Source organism: Erythrolamprus reginae, chromosome 4 (assembly GCF_031021105.1).
Source record: "Erythrolamprus reginae isolate rEryReg1 chromosome 4, rEryReg1.hap1, whole genome shotgun sequence".
NCBI lineage: Eukaryota > Metazoa > Chordata > Lepidosauria > Squamata > Dipsadidae > Erythrolamprus > Erythrolamprus reginae.
The window spans coordinates 136,175,286-136,195,192 of NC_091953.1; the positions used below are offsets into that span (position 1 = coordinate 136,175,286).

General features: G+C 41.6%; 1 protein-coding gene across 2 annotated transcripts in view; it reads right to left on the bottom strand.

Moving 5' to 3' along the window:
* Positions 1-1,750: 1,750 nt before the first annotated feature.
* The window catches only part of ELF1 (E74 like ETS transcription factor 1), an 89,857-nt gene continuing 71,700 nt past the window's right edge, over positions 1,751-19,907 (bottom strand). For both annotated transcript variants that reach the window (XM_070751372.1, XM_070751373.1), the window contains exons 5-9: positions 13,093-13,248; positions 12,284-12,367; positions 10,121-10,313; positions 8,642-9,094; positions 1,751-3,482 (exon numbers count right to left, since the gene is read on the bottom strand). In XM_070751372.1, coding sequence (XP_070607473.1) covers positions 2,864-3,482; positions 8,642-9,094; positions 10,121-10,313; positions 12,284-12,367; positions 13,093-13,248 — 1,505 coding nt within the window. In that variant the 3' untranslated portion in view covers positions 1,751-2,863. The remainder of the gene's footprint in view (positions 3,483-8,641; positions 9,095-10,120; positions 10,314-12,283; positions 12,368-13,092; positions 13,249-19,907) is intronic.

Here is a 19,907-nt window from a genome sequence, read left to right on the forward strand (position 1 = left end):
AGAGATGATAGATACATAAATATAGTGATAGAGATAATAGATGGATGGATGGATGGATAGAGACAGAGAGAAAGATACATAGAGATAGTGATAGACAAACAGACAGAGAGATACATACATAGTAGTGATAGACAGATACATACAGTAATAGACAGAGATACATACATAAAGAGACAGACAGACAGACAGATGATAGATGGATGGATGGAGATGGATGGATGGACACAGACAGACAGATACTGTAGATGGATGGGTAGGTAGGTAGATAGAGAGAGAGAGATACAGAGATAGTGATACATACATATAGTGATAGACAGACAGACAGACATAGAGATACATAGAGAGATAAGTGATAGAGGAATTTTCTCCTTAGTTCTTGGTTGCTTCTCTCTTGATTCAGTTTCCATCGGGTGTTTCTTATCCTGCCTTCAGGTGCTTTGGAAAATAGGTTGACCCCTTCTTCTCTACATCAAACAGAGGAGAACTCAAGCATTGGAAGAGTGCTATCATGTCAACTCTAGTTTGTTTCACTAAACTAGGCACATCTAATGTCTGCAAAGGTTCTTCATATATTTTAGCCTACAGTCCCCAAATCATCTTTGTTGCTCTTTTCTGCACTTTTCCAGTGTCTTAACATCTTTTTTTATATATTGTGGTGACCAAAACTGGCAATATTCCAACTGTAGTCTTACCAAGCCATTATAAAAACAATTAAAGAACTAAAATATTTGAATTTGTTCAACAGGACACTATAAATGTGTCTTATAGTCCGAAAAATATTGATTGATTGATTGAGTGAGTGAGTGATCATTCATTCATTCATTCATTCTATATATATAGCTCTCCTATATCTCCTATACCTTTCTTCTATTCCTATATCTCTTCTTCTATTGTTTCATTTATATGTTCTATTACTATACTGTATCTTCTTTTCTATTCTTTCTTAGATATATTTTACTATGAGTATATTCTCTATAACCTTCATCATGTATTTTACTATGTGTATATAGATATATACCCACTAAAACCCTCATTGTGTATTGGACAAAATAAATAAAAAAATAAATTAAAAAAATAAATAAAATTCGACATAGGCAGCCCAATCCTATGAGACTCAGGGCAGTTTACAACAATAAAGCAAGACAAAACATATAAATCAAATATTAAGCAATAAACCCCTATTAAAGTAGTCAATAATAATAACAATAAAGATAAAATAGTACAATCATACACTCATACACACCGTGATTCAGCAGGACCAAGATGTTAATTCTCACATAATATGGTATATGTTTAATTTCATTTATGGCAGAAATAGTAGGTTCATACATTCTGGACACTGGACTTGTAATCTGTACTTATTCAGATAGGAATGGGTGATGCACAGATAGCCTGATGCTGTACACTTTGCAAGATAGTTTAACTCATGGGAGTTAAGAAATCTCTGAGCCCTTTCTGATTAAACAAGGTGCCAGATCCTTTTAATATATGCCAAGTAGATCAGAGATGAATGCAGCCAATAATTTATTTATTTAATGAACCATTACCGCCATTTCCCAAGGCTTTCTTATGTTTAATTTCTCACTCTTCCTTCCTAGCTTTAAAGGCCTTTCTTTTTTTGGTTAAAATAATAAAGATTTCTGTATCTTAAAAAACTGATTCTTCTTATACAGGGTATTTTATTACAGGCCTAACTTGAATGCCTACCATAATATCAGATTTCAGACAGAGAAAGACGAAGATAACAGGATGTTGTACTTGATTTATTTTCATGATAAACCAATTAAAATACAAAAAAGAGGAAACAGCTTTAAGAGGTCCCACAATTTAATTTTTTTTTCCTTTTAAATACAAATTCACTCTGCAATACATGAATACGTATAACTTTAGAGCTCTAAACATAATAATCTTATCTGTATCTATAAAATATTGTTCTATGGAAATATCTTTTTTTATGAAAAAAATCTTTTTGAGAAATTAAATTACATATTTACAATAGAAAAGGTACTTTGTAGAAATATTTTAATCTCAAAATACTCGGGTTAAGTCCCATATACTTCTATTTTTTTCATTTCCTTATAAAAATAATTGCGAAAAACAACAGCACATTTCTTTATGCCTCAAAAGGTTTTAATTGGCCTGAAAAAATAATTGCACCTGTAGTGACAGCTCCCGTTTTGGGGAGCCGCTTTATCAAAGATATTGTCTATTTTAGAATAGAAAATATATAGTAAATAGAATGCATAAGTGGTGGTAAATACCGTGTTAATAGAAGGGAAATACTTCTATTTTCAAAATGATTTCTCATTGGGGCAAAAGGCAATTGAACAAATGACGATCCGATCACCCACTGCTTTATATATCCATATAAAACAAAATATATTCTAAGTACATTGAGTAAAAAGATCTTTGGAATTTACTAAAAAAAAAAAAAAAGTGAGATAACGACATTTTAAAAACTCCTCCTATAATTAACTATTGCTTGAAAGCACTGATTACATTATTATGTGAGATAAAGAACAAATAATACAGGAAGCCTAAGAAATTTAGAATTTTTGGACAGTGATCAAAGACAAAAAAAGAGAGAGAGAAAAGATAAGCTGCATGTTCCTTCATGCTTGACATTTTTTCCGAAACATATATTTTATACGGCGGAGGAAACCACGAAGCTGGAAATCAACTCTACTGCGTCACTTCTAAAATATAATTCGAGAAATTTAAAATGTAACCAAAAATAAAAAATAAGGTAGCTTTATAATGCCTGGCTTTGGAATCAAAAAAGTTACATACACAATTGGCGGAGGCGTTTTTCATCACATTCAGGAAAAGAGCGACGGTAAAATTTACTTAATTTTTTTCTCGTTTACTCGTAAGGGTCGGGCGACTGTTCACTTTCCTCTTTGATGTGTACCGCGGGCGAGAACCCGTTGGAAGTGGAGACCACGACCACAAAGGGCTGTTGGTGGAAACTCGTCTCCACGGGTTGTTCCTCTTCCCCCGCCACAAAATTTTCAGGTTCCAGTTTCACAGTCGCCTGCATGATGGCGGTTTTGGTTTCGGGCGCCTTGATCACCGACGTGATGACGGCATTGGAAGGCTGCTGAGCAGCTGCCCCGTGGGAACTGCTGGGCGTAAAAGTTACTACAGGGGCGGCGGTGCTGAAAGGCGGCGAGGGAGCCACCCCGTTGCAAATCGACTGGACGTTGCCGGCGAGGACTTGGTGGACCTGAGCGGGGCTGAAAACGATGGACGACGGAGGAGAGGCGGGCCTGGACGACTGCAGCACCACGTTCTCTTTAAGGACAGTCAAGGGCTGCGACGACGGGATGGCTTGTAGGATAAACTTCTGGGGTGCGGCCGAAGAATTCGGATCCGCGCTGGCTATCACCGTGGTTAAAGGCACTGTCTGGAGTGTGACGGTGTGCAGTTGCTGGTTCCCGGGAGAAACCACGACGGGAACCTGGCCTGAGGCTTGAATGGTCCTATGGAAAGAAGAGAAATCATGTCATTTATTTATTTATTTACTTAATTCGAGGGACTCAGGGCGGCTTACAACAAAACAGGGGCTGGGAAAAAAACTTACTTGGAGCAAGTTAGAGTAATGAAAAAAACTCTACAAAAATGTAGAGCTTGGAAACATTCTTTGCAGACAGTAACAGTGAAAGAATAGGGTTGATACTCCTAGAGGTGTCTGTAATATGGAAAAGGATTTAGCTTTACTAGATAAGTGGTCAAGGCAATGGAAACTGCAGTTTACTGTTTCCAAATGTAAAATAATGCACTTGGGGAAAAGGAATCCTCAATCTGAATATTGTATTGGCAGTTCAGTGTTAACAAAAACTTCAGAAAAGAAGGATTTAGGGGTAATGTTTTCTGACAGTCTCCAAATGGGTGAAAGCAAGTAGAATGCTTGGCTGCATCGCTATAGGTATAACAAGCAGGAAGAGGGAGATTGTGATCCCGCTGTATGGGGCGCTGGTGAGACCACACCTACAAAAATATTGACAAAACTGAACGGGTCCAAAGACAGGCTACAAAAATGGTGGAAGGTCTTGAGCATAAAACTGATCAGGAAAGACTTCATGAACTCCATCTGTATAGTCTGGAGGACAGAAGAAAAAGGGGGGACATGATCGAAACATTTAAATATGTTAAAGGGCTAAATAAGGTTCAGGAGGGAAGTGTTTTCAATAGGAAAGTGAACACAAGAACAAGGGGCCACAATCTGAGGTTAGTTGAGGAAAAGATCACAAGCAACGTGAGAAAATATTATTTGACTGAAAGAGGAGTAGATGTGTGGAACAAAATTCCAGCAGACCTGGTTGGTAAATCCACAGTAACTGAATTTAAATATGCCTGGGATAAACATATATCTATCCTAAGATAAAATACAGGAAATAGTATAAGGGCAGACTAGATGGTCCTTTTCTGCCGTCAATCTTCTATGTTTCTATGTAACAATGTAAATACAAAACAGTAAAAAGAAGTAAAATTTAAAATCTAAAAAACTATAAAACCCTAATTAAAAACCCATAAATTAACCAATCACAACAACCTCCATACTAATCATTCATCTGATTTGGCCATGATAGTTGTTAATTCATGCCCCCCCTCCCCCAATAAATAGAAAAATAGATACATATATTTATTTTATTATTTGGAATTATATGCCGCCCCTTTCCTTACAACCTATAAAAACAATAAAAGCATCCTAAATCCAAATTTAAAACCAGTTTAACTAAACTAAAAAAACCCAAATCCTTAAAACTCAAAAGTAATTAAAAACCAATCACTCCCATTTAAACAGTCAGACATAAATTCCACCTTAATTTTTTCTATTATCTATCTATCTATCTATCTATCTATCTATCTATCTATCTATCTATCTATCTATCTATCTATCTATTGGATTTGTATGCCGTCCCTCTCCATGGACTCGGGGCGGCTAACAACAGTGATAAAAACAGCATGTAACAATCCAATACTAAAACAACTAAAAAACCCTTATTATAAAACCAGACATACATACAAACATACCATGCATAAATTGTAGAGGCCTAGGGAAAAAGAATATCTCAGTTCCCCCATGCCTGGCGGCAGAGGTGGGTTTTATGGAGCTTACGAAAGGCAAGGAGGGTGGGGGCAATTCTAATCTCTGAGGGGAGTTGGTTCCAGAGGGCCAGGGCCGCCACAGAGAAGGCTCTTCCCCTGGGTCCCGCCAAACGACATTGTTTAGTTGACGGGACCCGGAGAAGGCCCACTCTGTGGGACCTAATCGGGCGCTGAGATTCGTGCAGCTTTTGCGTTTTATATACTAATTTGTTTTTTTTAGAAAAAAAAGAATAAAAAACGTGTACCAATTTTCAATCAATGGCCAAACAAACTCAATGTTTCCGTAGAGTTCCAGTCACATCCTAAAATTTTTATCACAATGGATTCTCTCTCTTTCCTCTAAAATCCTCAGCTTCTTTCATTATTCCCTAAATCGGATCTGGCCAACTTTTTCATTTATTTCGGGTTTTTTTTTACTGAAAAGAGAATATTTTAGAATATTTTAAATAAGGCAATAAACTGGAACTCTTGCCAAAATGCGATGCATCGCTAAATCGGCGACATAGAAGAGGGGTCCTGAAACTTGGCAACTTTACGACTTGTGGACTTCAATTCCCAGAATTCCCCAGCCAGCATAGCTTCAACTCCCAGAATTCTTCCAGTATAGCTGGCTGGAGAATGCTGGGAGTTGAAGTCCACAAGTCTTAAAGCTGCCAAGTTTGAAGACCTCTGACGTGGAAATGTTTTCATTATTTGTCTCATCCATCATTGCAAACCGCATAAAATTAGAATCAGGACTGCAGATTTCATGCCTTTTGCCCTAAAAAGAGCATGAGAAACAATGCTATATTTAAATGCAAAAAAAAAATACATAAATATTTGGATTAGATTGCTGGAATAATTCGGAACTGCTGGGAAATGGGAATCAACCGTGCATGGCTTACCCTGCGAATAACCTCAAATTAAACATTTGTTCTTCAGCTCGCCTGCTCTTCATTCTTAATTAGCTTGACAACTACAGATCAAGCTAGGAGAAGTGCCTGCTTCTGTCAATCCCTTTCTGCCAGAATCAGACAAAACTCACAACAGACAATGTTTGCAACAGTGGTTTTTCTATTTAACGCAAGCTATATCCTTAAAGAGTAATTACAATTAAAAATGGCAGGGGGGGAAGAGACAGAAAAATGAGGGTTAGAAAAACCTCTCGCTTCATTTCTCGTTGGATTCGGCTACGGAATTATTTTATTCTCTACTCAATCTATATTTATATTCCTGCATCACACTTGGCACAAAGGAGGGTGCTTTTTTTTTTTTTCAAAAAGCAACAGGATTTTCATGGTTTCTTCCTTTTCCCCCCCTAATTATTTATTTTTAATTTTTTCACAAACTTTACATCCTTACATATAACACCTTTTAAAACAGCCGCGCGGCTTCCCAGCAGTCGCCGAAAGCCGTTTTTTTGCGGGGTTTTCTTTGGTTGCACGGATTATTTGACTTTACATTGTTTCCTATGGGAAACAATGTTTCGTCTTACGAACCTTTCGTCTTACGAACCTCCTCCTTGGACCAATTAAGTTCGTATCATGAGGTATTACTGTATAATAATAATAATCCAATACTAAAAACAGTTAAAAGCCCATTATTATAAAAACCAAACTTACATACAGACATACCATGCATAAAATTGTAAAGGCCTAGGGGGAAAGGGAATCTCAATTCCCCCATGCCTGGCGGCAGAGCTTACGAAAGGCAAGGATGTCATAAAGAAATATCCTAAATTTGCACTTTTTATACTTTTATCTCGTCTGGTTTCTTTTTTGTTTATTTATGTATTGATTTGATTTGATTTTTTATTTGATTTAATTTGATTTCTATGCCGCTCTTCTCCTCAAACCCAGGGCAACTCACAACAAAACAAATACAAGTGTGTAGAAATCTAATCTAAAACACACTGCTCAAAAAAAATAAAGGGAACACTCAAATAACACATCCTAAATCTGAATGAATGAAATGTTCCCATTGAATACTTTGTTCTATACAAAGTTGAATGTGCTGACAACAAAATGAAATCAGTGGAGAGTTTGCTTTCACAGGAGTTTGATTTACTTGGAATTATATTCTATTATTGAAGTGTTCCCTTTATTTTTTTTGAGCAGCATATATTTCTAAAATCCCAATTTATTAAAACCAGTCACTCACATTCACCCTATCATACAATAATTCCATTCATTTGGCCAGGGGCGAGATGTTGAACTTAATGGCACAAAGCCTGTTGGCAGAGATGGGTCTTTAAGGACTTACAAAAAGCGGGGAGGGTGGGGGCCATACAAATCTCTCGGGGGAGTTGACTCTTCTGCAAAGAATGTTTTCCAAACCCTGTTTTGTAGCTTTTTCTTTCATTGCTCTACTTGCTCCAAATGTTTATTTCCAGCCCTAACTAGGTGCTAACAATGTTCCCAGCTCTTACCCACTTGCAAGCTCTTTCATTGTTACTCTCTGCAAAGAATGTTTTCCAAGCCCCTAAGTCTTTGCCTTGCAAGCTTGGTTTGCAAGCTCTTTCATTGTTACTCTCTCCAAGCAAGTTTTTTTCCCCGCAGCCCTTAACCAGGGGATAAAATAATGTGCTGAAGCAGACCAGACTAAGGTCGCTAGCCACATGAATACCTGGTAAGCAGATTCTTTTCCCTATTTTCCTCCCCCAAAAACTAAGGTGCGTCTTATATTCTGACAAATATGGTTATGTACCCCTTAGCTACTATGGTTTTTAGGTTGTGTGATTGTTTTTTATAAGAAGGATTTTAAATTGCTTTTAAATAGATTTGTATATTGTGTTTTGCTGTTGTGAGCTGCTCTGAGTCCTCGGAGAGGGGCGGCATACAAATCTAATAAATTATTATTAATAGAATAGAATAGAATAGAATAGAATAGAATATTGGCCATGTGTAATTGGACACACAATGAATTTGTCTTTGGTGCAGATGCTCTCAGTGTACATAAAAGAAAAAGATACATTTGTCAAGAATCACATGCTACAACACTTAATGATTGTCATAGGGGTCAAATAAGCAATGAAGAAATAATCAATATTAATAAAAATCTTAGGATACAAGCAACAAGTTACAGTCATAGAGTCCTAAGTGGGAGGAAAAGGATGATAGGAATGGTGAGAAAAACTACTAAAAACTGCAGATTTAGTAAAAGGTCTGACAGTGTTGAGGGAATTATTATTATATATAATCATTATTATTGTTGTTGTTGTTGTTGTTGTTATTTTTATTTTAGAAACATAGAAACATAGAAGATTGGTGGCAGAAAAAGACCTCATGGTCCACCTAGTCTGCCCTTATACTATTTCCTGTATTTCATCTTACAATGGATCTATGTTTATCCCAGGCATGTTTAAATTCAGTTACTGTGGATTTACCAACCACATCTGCTGGAAGTTTGTTCCAAGGATCTACTACTCTTTCAGTTTATTATTATTATTATTATTATTGTTATTATTAGTAATTATTATTATTATTATTATTTAGAATGCAGGGGGAAACCACAGCAAAGATCTCCCCGATTCCATTTTTAATTTCCTTACCTGATGCTTGGAACCGAAGGATTCAGCGATTCCTCCAGCAAGCTACTGGTTACGGCCGCGTGCCCTTCCTGGATGGATTGCATGGACGGCATGAGATGGACTGTCCGATAAAGCTGAGTGCCATGGGGTGAATGGGTGGGCTGCATCGTGGTCAACATTTCGGGGGTCAAGGGCTGGGCGACAGTCTCCAAGGGCTGCTTGAGCTTGGGGGATTTGGCGTTGAAGGGCAATTTCAGAAGGGGGCCCGATCCTTTGGCGCCTGGGTTGGGAGAGGCCTTGGCTTTGCCTGCTTGGCTCCTGTTGGGGGTGGAGAGGAGGGAGGAATCCGGAGACTCTAGGCTGGGGCTGGGGTCGACGTCGTCGATGTAGATGATGTCTTTGGGCATCTCCTTGAACTGGTACACCAAGCGTTGGCCCTCTACTTTGGCTAAAATGCCTCTTTGGTAATAGTATCTGTGCAAACAAGGGGGGAGAAAGAAGCCACACCCAGGGTTGAAACAAAACACATCCACTTCAAAGACAAATTGAAAAGAACAAAAAAAGTTACTCTCCTAAACGGTTTTTTTTTGGGGGGGGGGGGAATTTACAGAACGTGCAGCTACTTTCCCAAGCGTGTATTGATCGGTGAAAACATTTGAGCGGGTTCATGTGCACTTTCTGAAATATCATTGCAGAATCAGTGATGTGCGGTGGCATTAAGTGTCTTCTTTCAACTGGAGAAAGGTTCTTTTCTCCAGTCAAAGATTCTACAGAGGAGGAGGAGAAGGAAGAGGAAGAAAAATAAACGGAGGAGGAGGAGAAAGAGGAGGAGGAGGGAAGAGGAGAAGAAAAAATAAAGGGGGGAGGAAGAAGAGGAGAAGAGTAGGAAGAGAAAAAGAAAGAGGACGAGGACGAGGTGGAGGAGGAGGAAGGAGTAAATGAAGAAGAAGAAGAAGAAGAAGAAGTAATAGTAGTAGTAGTAGTAGTAGAAGAAGAAGAAGAAGAAGAAGAAAAAGAAGAAGAAGAAATGAAAGAAAAAGAAGAAAGAGAAGAAGAAAGAGGAGGGGAAGAGAAAGAAGGGGAAAATGAAAAAGAAAAAGAAGAGGGGAGGAGGAGGAGGAGAAAGAGAAGGAGAAGAAAGAGACTAATAAAGAGGAGAAGAAGTGGAAGAAACAGAAGAAGTGCAAGGAGAAGGAACAGGAGGATGAAGACAATGGGAACTTCTCTATCACATTAAAATCCGCATAACAACTGTCGCACTTAGCCATAGACGTTTTAAGATCAGCTGTGGCCATAACAGGGACCTCCAGTACTGGACAAACATTTGTGTTCCCAATTTGTTCCACAATTCAATTGGTATTTGCCGCAAAGTGCTTCTTACACAGAGTTGGGGCCAAGACCTAGCAAGGCTTTGCACCCCAACGGCTGGGGCTTAAAAGGCTTCCGCCACGTCCGGGCGTTGGGAGGGAAGGTTTGCGCTTCCGATTAAATCCCACCCACCGGAGCGCTCTGCCCATGGTCTCGTAGTTCATGTCCGGTTTGTTTTTGTGCTTCCCCCACAGCCGGGACACGGCCTTGGAGTCGACCAACTTGAAAATGCCCTTCTCCCGCTGGGTCCACTTGATGTACTTGGGGCAGGTGGCCTTGTCCTGGAGCAGCGCCAGCAGGAATTCCCAGAGGTAAATGGTGTTTCCTGAAACAGAGACAACGGAAAGTCAACACTCTTTCGGAGTCCGGTTGGGCCCTTAGGGAGAGGAGGGCAAACATTTTCGCGTGCCAAAAGGGGTGTGTGTGGGTGTGCTACCATGCGTGCACGTGCCCACAATTGTTCCCTCCCATTCCGCGCGTGCGCACGCCCCTGCACTGCCCCCGCGCATGCGCACAGGCCTTTCTGAAGCCTGGTAGGTGAAAAAAAATGCCCAAACAAGCAAACCGGAAGTTCAGAAAACCCATTTCCGGTTTGCCCATTGTGTTGTTTTTCTGCTTCCCTGAACCCTCCAGAGAAAGAGAAGAGGAGGAGAAGGAAAAGGAGAAAGAGAAGGAGATAGTGAAAGAGAAAAGGAGGAGAAAGAAGGAGAAAGAAGAGGAAAAAGAGGAGAAGGAAAAGAAGCAGAAAGAGAAGGAGACAGAGAAAGAGGAAAGGAAGAAAAAAAGGAGAAAACAGAAAGAGAAAGAGAAAGAGAAGGAGGAAAAAGAGAAAAGGAGGAAGAAAATAAAGAATAGAAACAGAGAAGGAGACAGTGAAAGAGAAAAGCAGAAGAAAGAAAGAAAGAAAGAAAGAAGGAGAAAGAAGAGGAGGAGAAAGAGAAGAGGAGAAAGAGAAAGAGAAGGATAAAGAAAAAAGAGTAGGAAACAGCAAAAGAGAAAAACAGAAGAAAAAGAAGGGGAGGGAGGGGGAGGGGGAGGAAGGAAGGAAGGAGAGGAGGAAGAAGAGGGAGGAAGAGAAAGATGGAGGTGAAAGAAGAGATGAAAGAAAAGATGAAGGAAAAGAAGTAAAAAGAGAAGAGAGAGAAAGGAGAGAGGAAGAGGAGAAAAAAGGGAAAAGAGAAAGAAAGAAAAAGGGGAGCAGAAAGAAAAGGAGAAAGAGAAACGAAGGAGGAGGGGGAGGAGGAGACAAAGAAGCAGAAAAAGAGAAAGAGAAAAGGATGAGAAGAAAAAAGAAAAAAGCAGAAAGAAAAAGAGGAAGAAGAGGAGGAGAAAGAGAAGAAGGAGAAAAAGAAAGAGAAGGGAAAACAGAAGGAAAAAGAGAAAAGGAGGAAGAGGAGGAGAAGAAGAAGGAAAGAGCAGCAACAGCCAAGGAATTAAACAGGGATAATCTCCCAATCAATCATTCATTTATTGTGATCCCTCTGCTTCCTACAGAAACATAGAAGATTGAGGGCAGAAAAAGACCTCATGGTCCATCTAGTCTGCCCTTACACTATTTCCTGCATTTTATCTTAGGATGGATATATGTTTATCCCAGGCATGTTTAAATTCAGTTCCTGTGGATTGACCAACCACGTCTGCTGGAAGTTGGTTCCAAGCATCTACTAGATCTACTACTCTATCAAATTTATTTTATTTATTTATTCAATGTGTATGCCGGCCATCTCCTTTCAGCACTCTCGGTGGCTCGCAACCCAAATTAAAACACAAATACAGTGATCCCTCATTTTTCGTGGGGGATGCGTTCCAAGACCACCAGTGAAAAACGAATTTCCGTGAAGTAGAGGAAAGATGGTTTTTTTATGTATCGAACGAGTGTTTGGACTTTTAAAACCCTCCCTTTGCATGAAGCAGCCATTCTATAATGTTTCTCAGCTGGAACTACAGGTGATATCCTACAAGTTTCTTCAATAGAGTACAGTAGTACGGTAGAAGAATTTTATGAATTTTAATGGATTTAAAATTTTCAATGGATTGAATGTATTTAAGCCCCCTTTGAAAACCCGTGAAGTAGCGAATCCGCAAAAGATGAACCGCGAAGTAGCGAGGGGTTACTGTAATATGAAAACCTCTAAAAACAATTTAAACCCAAATCAAAGGCCAGAAAGCTCCTGGGTTGATTCCAAGCTCCTCTCCTTGGAGAGAATATGAAATCATAAAGAGAGGGTGTTTCTCTCCCTGGGAGGACTTGACTCCTGCCCCACTCAGAATTCAACCCCCAATTCGGGCGCTTACCCTTCCCGTCTTTGTTTTTCTTTTTCACAGATATATTTGGAGTCAGGCTGGGCGATTCCGGCCGAGGAACTTTGGGTTTCTTCCCTGCAAAAGAAAGCAGCAGTTACAGAAAAATTTCCTAAGGAGAAGTAACGAAGGGTGTGTGTGTGTGTGTGTGTGTGGGGAGAGACATTAACCGATTAAGTCCTTCTTTCTACCAAATGTTTAGTAAACCAATTTTGGGGATGAAAGGATGGCTGGCTAGATGGATGGAGAGAGAGGGGAGGAGGCAGATAGATAAATATATTAGACAGACAAGATAGATGGATGGATGGACGGACAGACAGATATTAGAGACAAGATAGACGGACGGATGGACGGACAGACAGACAGACGATGATAGATAGATAGATTAGATAGAAAGATAGATAGATAGATAGATAGATAGATAGATAGATAGATAGATGTAGAGAGGTAGATAGGTAGATAGACAGACAGGTTAGATATATTACCCATACAGATAAGATAGAAGGGAGGGAGGGAGGGAGGGCAATAGCATTTAGACTTATACAATGCTTCACAGCGGTTTACAGAATCAGCCTCTTGCCCCCAACAATCTGGGTCTTCATTTGATCCACCTCGGAAGGATGGATGGCTGAGTCAACCTTGAGTCGTTTAGGATCGAACTTCCTGGCAGTGGGCAGAGTCAGCCTGCAGTACCACATTCCAACCAGAGTGCCACCAGGGGCTCCTAGATGTCCTTGACACTCGCATGTAAAGTACAGTTTCAGTTATTTCTTTAGTGCCCCCTTTCTAACTTTATTCTTTACCTCTTCTCTTCTTTGGTTGTTCGGCTGTACTGGATGATTCACAAAATGCCTCCTGGATTTGATGAACCTCTACGACTTCTGGGATGCCATCCAGACTGACCGACACGTGAGTCACAGGAGCGGCTTCAACGTCATCCTCGGCTTCAAACACGTGGGCTTCGAAAAAACGACAGGAGAGTAACTAAACCTATGTAAAGATTGTACTAAAGCAGCAGTTCTCAACCTGTGGGTCAGGACCCCTTGTGGGTCAAAAGACCCTTTCACAGGGGCCACCTAAGACCTTTGGAAAGCACATATTTCCAATGGTCTTAGGAACCAAGACTCCACTCCTCTATCCGTCTCCAGGCAGGTCCCCACACACATGCAAATAAACTCCTGAATATCTTTGTTAGGGACACCAAATCTCAAAAAGTACTTCATCGATTGCTTTGAAATTTTAACACAGCATTGCATTCAAACAAAGCTCTTTGGATATACCTATATTATATTGATGTCACACCTGTGACAGGTACCAACTGGTGAAGAACATAGGATGGCCTGGTAAAAAACATAGGAGGGGCATTTTGATTGGCTAGTAAAAGACAGAGAGTGGCTTACCATGGTGACTGGTGACAAACATATCACACATGTTTTGATTGGCTGCTGATAATTGTTTCAACTCCCACTGGAAAGTTTCCTCAGAAAAAAAAGGAGGCAAACCGTGGGGGTTGCCTCTTAAGTACAGTGATCCCTCGGGTTTCGCGAGGGTTCCGTTCCAAGACCCCTCGCGAAACTCGATTTTTCGCGATATAGCGGTGCGGAAGTAAAAACACCATCTGCGCATGTGCGCCCTTTTTTTCATGGCGGCACATGCGCAGATGGTGGAGTTTGTGTGTGGGCGGCGGGGAAGACCCAGGGAAGGTTCCTTCGGCCGCCCAACAGCTGATCTGCTCCACAGCGCGGCAGCAGCGCGGAGCCGAAGATGGGGTTTCCCCATTGCCCAGGCAACGGGGAAACCCCATCTTCGGCTCCTCGCTGCTGCCGCGCTGCGGAGCAGATCAGCTGTTGGGCGGCCGAAGGAACCTTCCCTGGGTCTTCCCACCGCCCAGGCAAAGGGGAAACCCCAAGATCGCTTGCCGCTTGCCCGTTCACCCGCCCGCCCGGCTGCTCGCTTGCCCGTTCACCCGCCCGCCCGGCCGCTCTGGTTGCCCATTCACCCGCCTGCCCGGCTGCTCGCTTGCCCATTCACCTGCCCGCCCGGCCGCTCCGCTTGCCCGTTCACCCGCCCGCCCGGCTGCTCGCTTGCCGCTCGAGAGCAAGAGGGGGAGAGATAGAGAAAGAGAGAGAAGGAAAGAAAGAGATGAGAGAGGGAGGAAGAGAGTGTGAGAGAGGAAGAAGCAAGATAGAGAAAGAGAGAGAGAAAGAAAGATGAGAAAGGAAGGGAGTGACGTCATCGGGTGGAAAAATCGCGATATAGCGTTTCGCAAAGATCGAGATCGCGAAACTCGGGGGATCACTGTATTGCATTCTTGGTTGGAACCAAGAATCCTGCGGGGTAGGCCGGTTTTATTGTATTTTGGGAGACAGACCGGTTTCTTAAAGTGGGGGGGGGGGTCGGGACAGGGAGGGAGGGAGAGAGAAATTAAGCAGGGGGTTCAACTAAAAGAACTGTTATGTTCCTTCCAATTATTATTCTAAATAAAACATAAGCTTTTTCTTTTCTTTCTTTTCCAGTTAACCAGACCGAGCCACAGTAACCCTGCGCATGCGTCACCATCTTGTTTTTGACTGTTTTTTAAAAAAAATAAAATAAAAAATTCATCACTGCGCATGCATGCGCTTACAAAGCACCCACGCACCACACAGCGCAAGAGGAAGCGAAGAGGCAGCGAGGTCAGTTAGAACCCACCCCCAAGTTTCCTTATCATTTTATTATTTTGGGGTTGGGGGTCACCACAACATGAGAAAAAGTATTAAAGGGTCACGGCATTAGGAAGGTTGAGAACCACTGTACTAGAGGGTGTAACAATCAAGCGGCGAGACTTTTCATGGGCAACGTCTTCCAAACGAAGCCGTGAATGTAAATCACTTTCATAAAAAAAGTCAAAATTAATACAGGTAGTCCTTGATTTACGGCCATAATGGAACCCAAAATTTTGGTTGTTAAGTGAGATGGGGGTTAAATAAATTTCACCCCATTTTTACGCGATCTTCCTTGCCGTAGTTGTTAACCTAATCACTGCAGTTGGAAAGTTAACATGGTTGTTAATTGAATCTGTCTCCCCCACAGATTTTCCTCGTCCAAACGTCGCCAAAGAGGATCACGTGAATCTGGGACACAGCAACGGTGTGCGTCCTCGCGCATCCTAGCGAGATTTTGATTCTGTGCATTCACAGGAAGCAATATCGTGTGAGGGGATATGCGTGCGAGCGATATTTCAGCGGATTTTTTTTGCTTCTGCGCATAGGCAAAAATTGCTGAAATCACATATGCATGCGTGCACCCCCTCGTGAAATTTGGCTTCCTGCGCATGTGCAGAAGCAAAATCTCGCTGGGACGTGCACACGCAAGAGAAACCTTTGCTACAGATGCGGCGTCCTTATCTGTAGCAACCCGCTACTGATTGTAAGTCATCTTTTTCAGTGTTGTAAGTCGAGGACTTATATATTTAATTTTGTCGTGTGTCTCTCATCTTTCCTTTAGGAAATCCAAGGATCCTATTGTCCCAAGAAATAACCATTCTCTGAGGGTGGATAGGGTCAGGAGTGGGTTCAAGCTTACATTCATTCATTCATTCATTCATTCATTCATTCATTTAACTATATAATTATTTAACTATTGATTGATTGATTGATTGATTGATTGATTGATTGATTGATTGATTTATGCCCCTCTCCGAAGACTCGGGGTGGCTCACAACAATAAAAACAATATTATAACAAAACAAATCTAATATTAAAAGAAGCATATAAAACCCTATCATATATTTAAAAACCAAACAGCACATTCATACCAAACATGAAACAAAATATACAGAAACCTGGGGGGGAAAGGTGTCTCAACCCCCCCATGCCTGGTGGTATAAGTGAGTCTTGAGTAATTTACGAAAGACAGGGAGGGTGGGGGCAGTTCTAATTTCCGGGGGAAGTTGATTCCAGAGGGCCGGGGCCGCCACAGAGAAGGCTCTTCCCCTGGGCCCACCAAACGACATTGTTTAGTCAATGGGAAGGCCAACTCTGTGGGACCTTATCGGCCGCTGGGATTCGTGCGGTAGTAGGCGGTTCCGGAGGTATTCCGGTCTAATGCCATGTAGGGCTTTAAAGGTCATAACCAACACTTTGAATTGTGACCGAAAACTGATTGGCAGCCAATGCAGACCACGGAGTGTTGTAGAAACCTGGGCGAATCTGGGAAGCCCCATGATGGCTCTCGCGGCTGTGTTCTGCATGATCTGAAGTTTCCGAACACTCTTCAAAGGTAGCCCCATGTAGAGAGCATTGCAGTAATCGAACCTCGAGGTGATGAGGGCATGAGCGACTGTGAGCAATGACTCCCTGTCCAAATAGGGCCGCAACTGGTGCACCAGGCGAACCTGGGCAAATGCCCTCCTCGCCACAGCAGAAAGATGATGTTCCAATGTCAGCTGTGGATCGAGGAGGACGCCCAAGTTGTGAATCCTCTCTGAGGGGGTCAATAGTTTGCTTTCTCCCGTGCCACGTGCAGCAGCACCAAAAGCTAAGCTTTTGCGCATGCGCAGAAGCCAAAAAACAAGATGGAGGCACCTATGGCAGCGCCAAAGACATGGTTTGAGGGCGTGGCAACCGGCGATCACGAGTGGGGGAAATTCCCACTACCATCGAAACTGGGAGCAAGCCCCATCTGGATAGACTAAGAGACCCACGATGGGGCAAAATTCCCAAGGGCAATTCCATGTCTAAGAGGCAAACTGAATTGAAATCTCCCCAATCGTAGTGCTAAACACACACATTTCTGATTTTGTAAGTCATCGTTTTCAAAGTCACTTTCGGTTGTATTTTTTTTATTCTTTGCTGCTTCGCCGTAAAAAAAAGAGGAAATGAATACAGTTCCACGGGATACTTTGGCTGGCGTAGGAATCCCAGCGACCGGTTAGGTCCCACAGAGTTGGCCTTCTCCGGGTCCCGTCGAATAAACAATGTCGTCTGGCGGGACCCAGGGGAAGAGCCTTCTCTGTGGGGGCCCCGACCCTCTGGAACCAGCTCCCCCCTGAGATTAGGATTGCCCCCACCCTCCCTGCCTTTCGTAAACTCCTTAAGACCCACCTTTGCCATCAGGCATGGGGGAACTAAAACACCTCCCCCTTGCCCATGTTGTTTTGTTGATTGATTGACTGTGTGCCTGTTTTTTTATATATACTGTTTTTTATGAGATTATTAATTTAAATTGGAACTGGATGGGTGGGCATTGGATTTGGTATTGTGTACTGTACTGTTTTTTATTATTGTTGTGAGCCGCCCCGAGTTTGCGGAGAGGGGCGGCATATAAATCCAATAAACCTAAACCTAATAGAGCAAAGGGCTGAACTCAGAAAAGTCTTAACCATTTCCCCCCATATATCATTATTGAAGTGACTGATGCGTGTGAATATCTGCGGATTGGAGCAAAATAAAGATAAATGAATCAGTAATAATTTGGACGTGTAATTGCACTGTGAATGCAAGGGGAAGAAGGGAGTGGAGGGGGGAACAAGAAGGTTTTATGAATGTTAAATATTTGAACATGCTCCAATCAACACTCTAAACGTTTTCACATTTCATTAATTTAAATGGGAATCCAAGCTTAAGAAATTTAATTAATGCCATTTTTTAAAACACACATGCACACACGCAGATTAAGAGCTTAATCTGGCTTTTTTCCTTCCCCAGTCTGCTACCGTGGAAAACGATATCCTTAGAAAACCTGAAAATGAATTTCCTTCCCCAGCTTTTACTAAAAGGCCATTCTAAACCCTCTCTAGAGAATTTGTTTAAAAAGTGGTTTTTCCCCAATACCTTCGCTAAACAGAGCTTTGCAAAAGTTTTAATTATTTAGTTTTAATTATTAGATTTGTATTCTACATTGTTTTTTCTATTACTGTTGTGAGCCGCCCCGAGTCTACGGAGAGAGGCGTCATACAAATTTAATAAATAATAATACAGTGTTCCCTCGCTTTTCGCGGGGGATGCGTTCCGAGACCGCCCGCGAAAGTCGAATTTCCACGAAGTAGAGATGCGGAAGTAAACACACTATTTTTGGCTATGAACAGTATCACAAGCCTTCCCTTAACCCTTTAAGCCCCTAAATTGCAATTTTCCATTCCCTTAGCAACCATTCAGATTATTACTCACCATGTTTATTTATTAAAGTTTATTTAAAAAAATATTTATTAAAGACAGACGAAAGTTTGGCGATGACATATGATGTCATCGGGTGGAAAAAACCATGGTATAGGGAAAAAACCCGCAAAGTATTTTTTAATTAATATTTTTGAAAAACCGCGGTATAGACTTTCCGCGAAGTTCGAACCCGCGAAAATCGAGGGAACACTGTAATAATAAATAATAAAAATCACGCTGAATTTATTTTATTTATTTTATCAAATTTATAAACCGCCACTCTCAGGGCAGCGTACAACAATAAAATACTACAAAATTTTTTAAAAATGTCCCCAAATGCAAATATAAAAACGAATACAAAATTTAAAACCCCATATAAACAAACGTACAACCGTCCATCATTTATACTACTGGCCAGGGCACTATACAATTGTTGTGACTGGTCCTCAACCAACTCTGGTAATGATAGAGTCTGAGGAGGATGACGAGGCCCATCTTGGTACCCTGGGCCAGTGGTGCTGCCAGCTGATGCAGAGAGTGAGAGTGAGGGAGAGATAGACCTGGATGAACCTGAAGGACCACCAGAAGTGGCAGATATGCCAATGACAGTAGGGTCTGACTTAGAGAAGAGGGAAGACCAGGAGCCTTTGTTAGATGCCCACCTTAAAAGACTAAGGAAAAGACAAGAATACTTGTATGGGGAAAAGGAAGTAGTCTGCAGTTAGTTAACTCTAGGGAATTGTTGACCACCCCCATAGGTATTTAACGGTGGCCGATGGGAAATCAGAACCTAAGAAGAGCCCTGCTGAATTGGGCCAAAGCCCATTGAGTCCAGCATTCTGCGTCCCACAGTGGCCCACCAATTGTCCATGGGGATCTTGAGCAGAAAGAGAAGGCAAGACCCTCCCTTTCCCTTGACCCCCAACAAACCAAATTCAAACCAAACACATCTATATTTTTAAATGATTTGTACAAAACAAGGTCAGGCTTCTTTCCATGCTGGCAGCGTTCCCGGTCAAATTGTCTAATAGATAAGAAGCAGGCTGAGGGCCGGGAGCCAAATCCAATCAAGGCATTCCTAAGTGGACTAATGTCCTTTTAAACACACACTCACAAATCTTCGTGTTTTCCTCTGACAGCTACACCTTTGCACAACTTAAAGGGATAACAGCAGTTTGCCAGCAAAGCATTTCTTGAACTCCGGATCTAGGACCTCCACAACACAAACGTTGATTCTCCACACCATTTCCCCCATAAATCCTCACTTATGTACTCTCTGGGTGTGGTCAATGGTTTTCTAGAGATATTCATTGTCTAGACTTCCTTCCACAGAGATATTCACCTTCTGGAACTTTTCCCATAAAGATATTCCTGTCTGCTTCGTGACCTTCTGACCCTGGCAATCTAATAGGGGCTCCTGGTCCGCAATATCCCCCTCCTCCTCTGACTCAGACATTACCATAATTGGGGTTTATACAGTC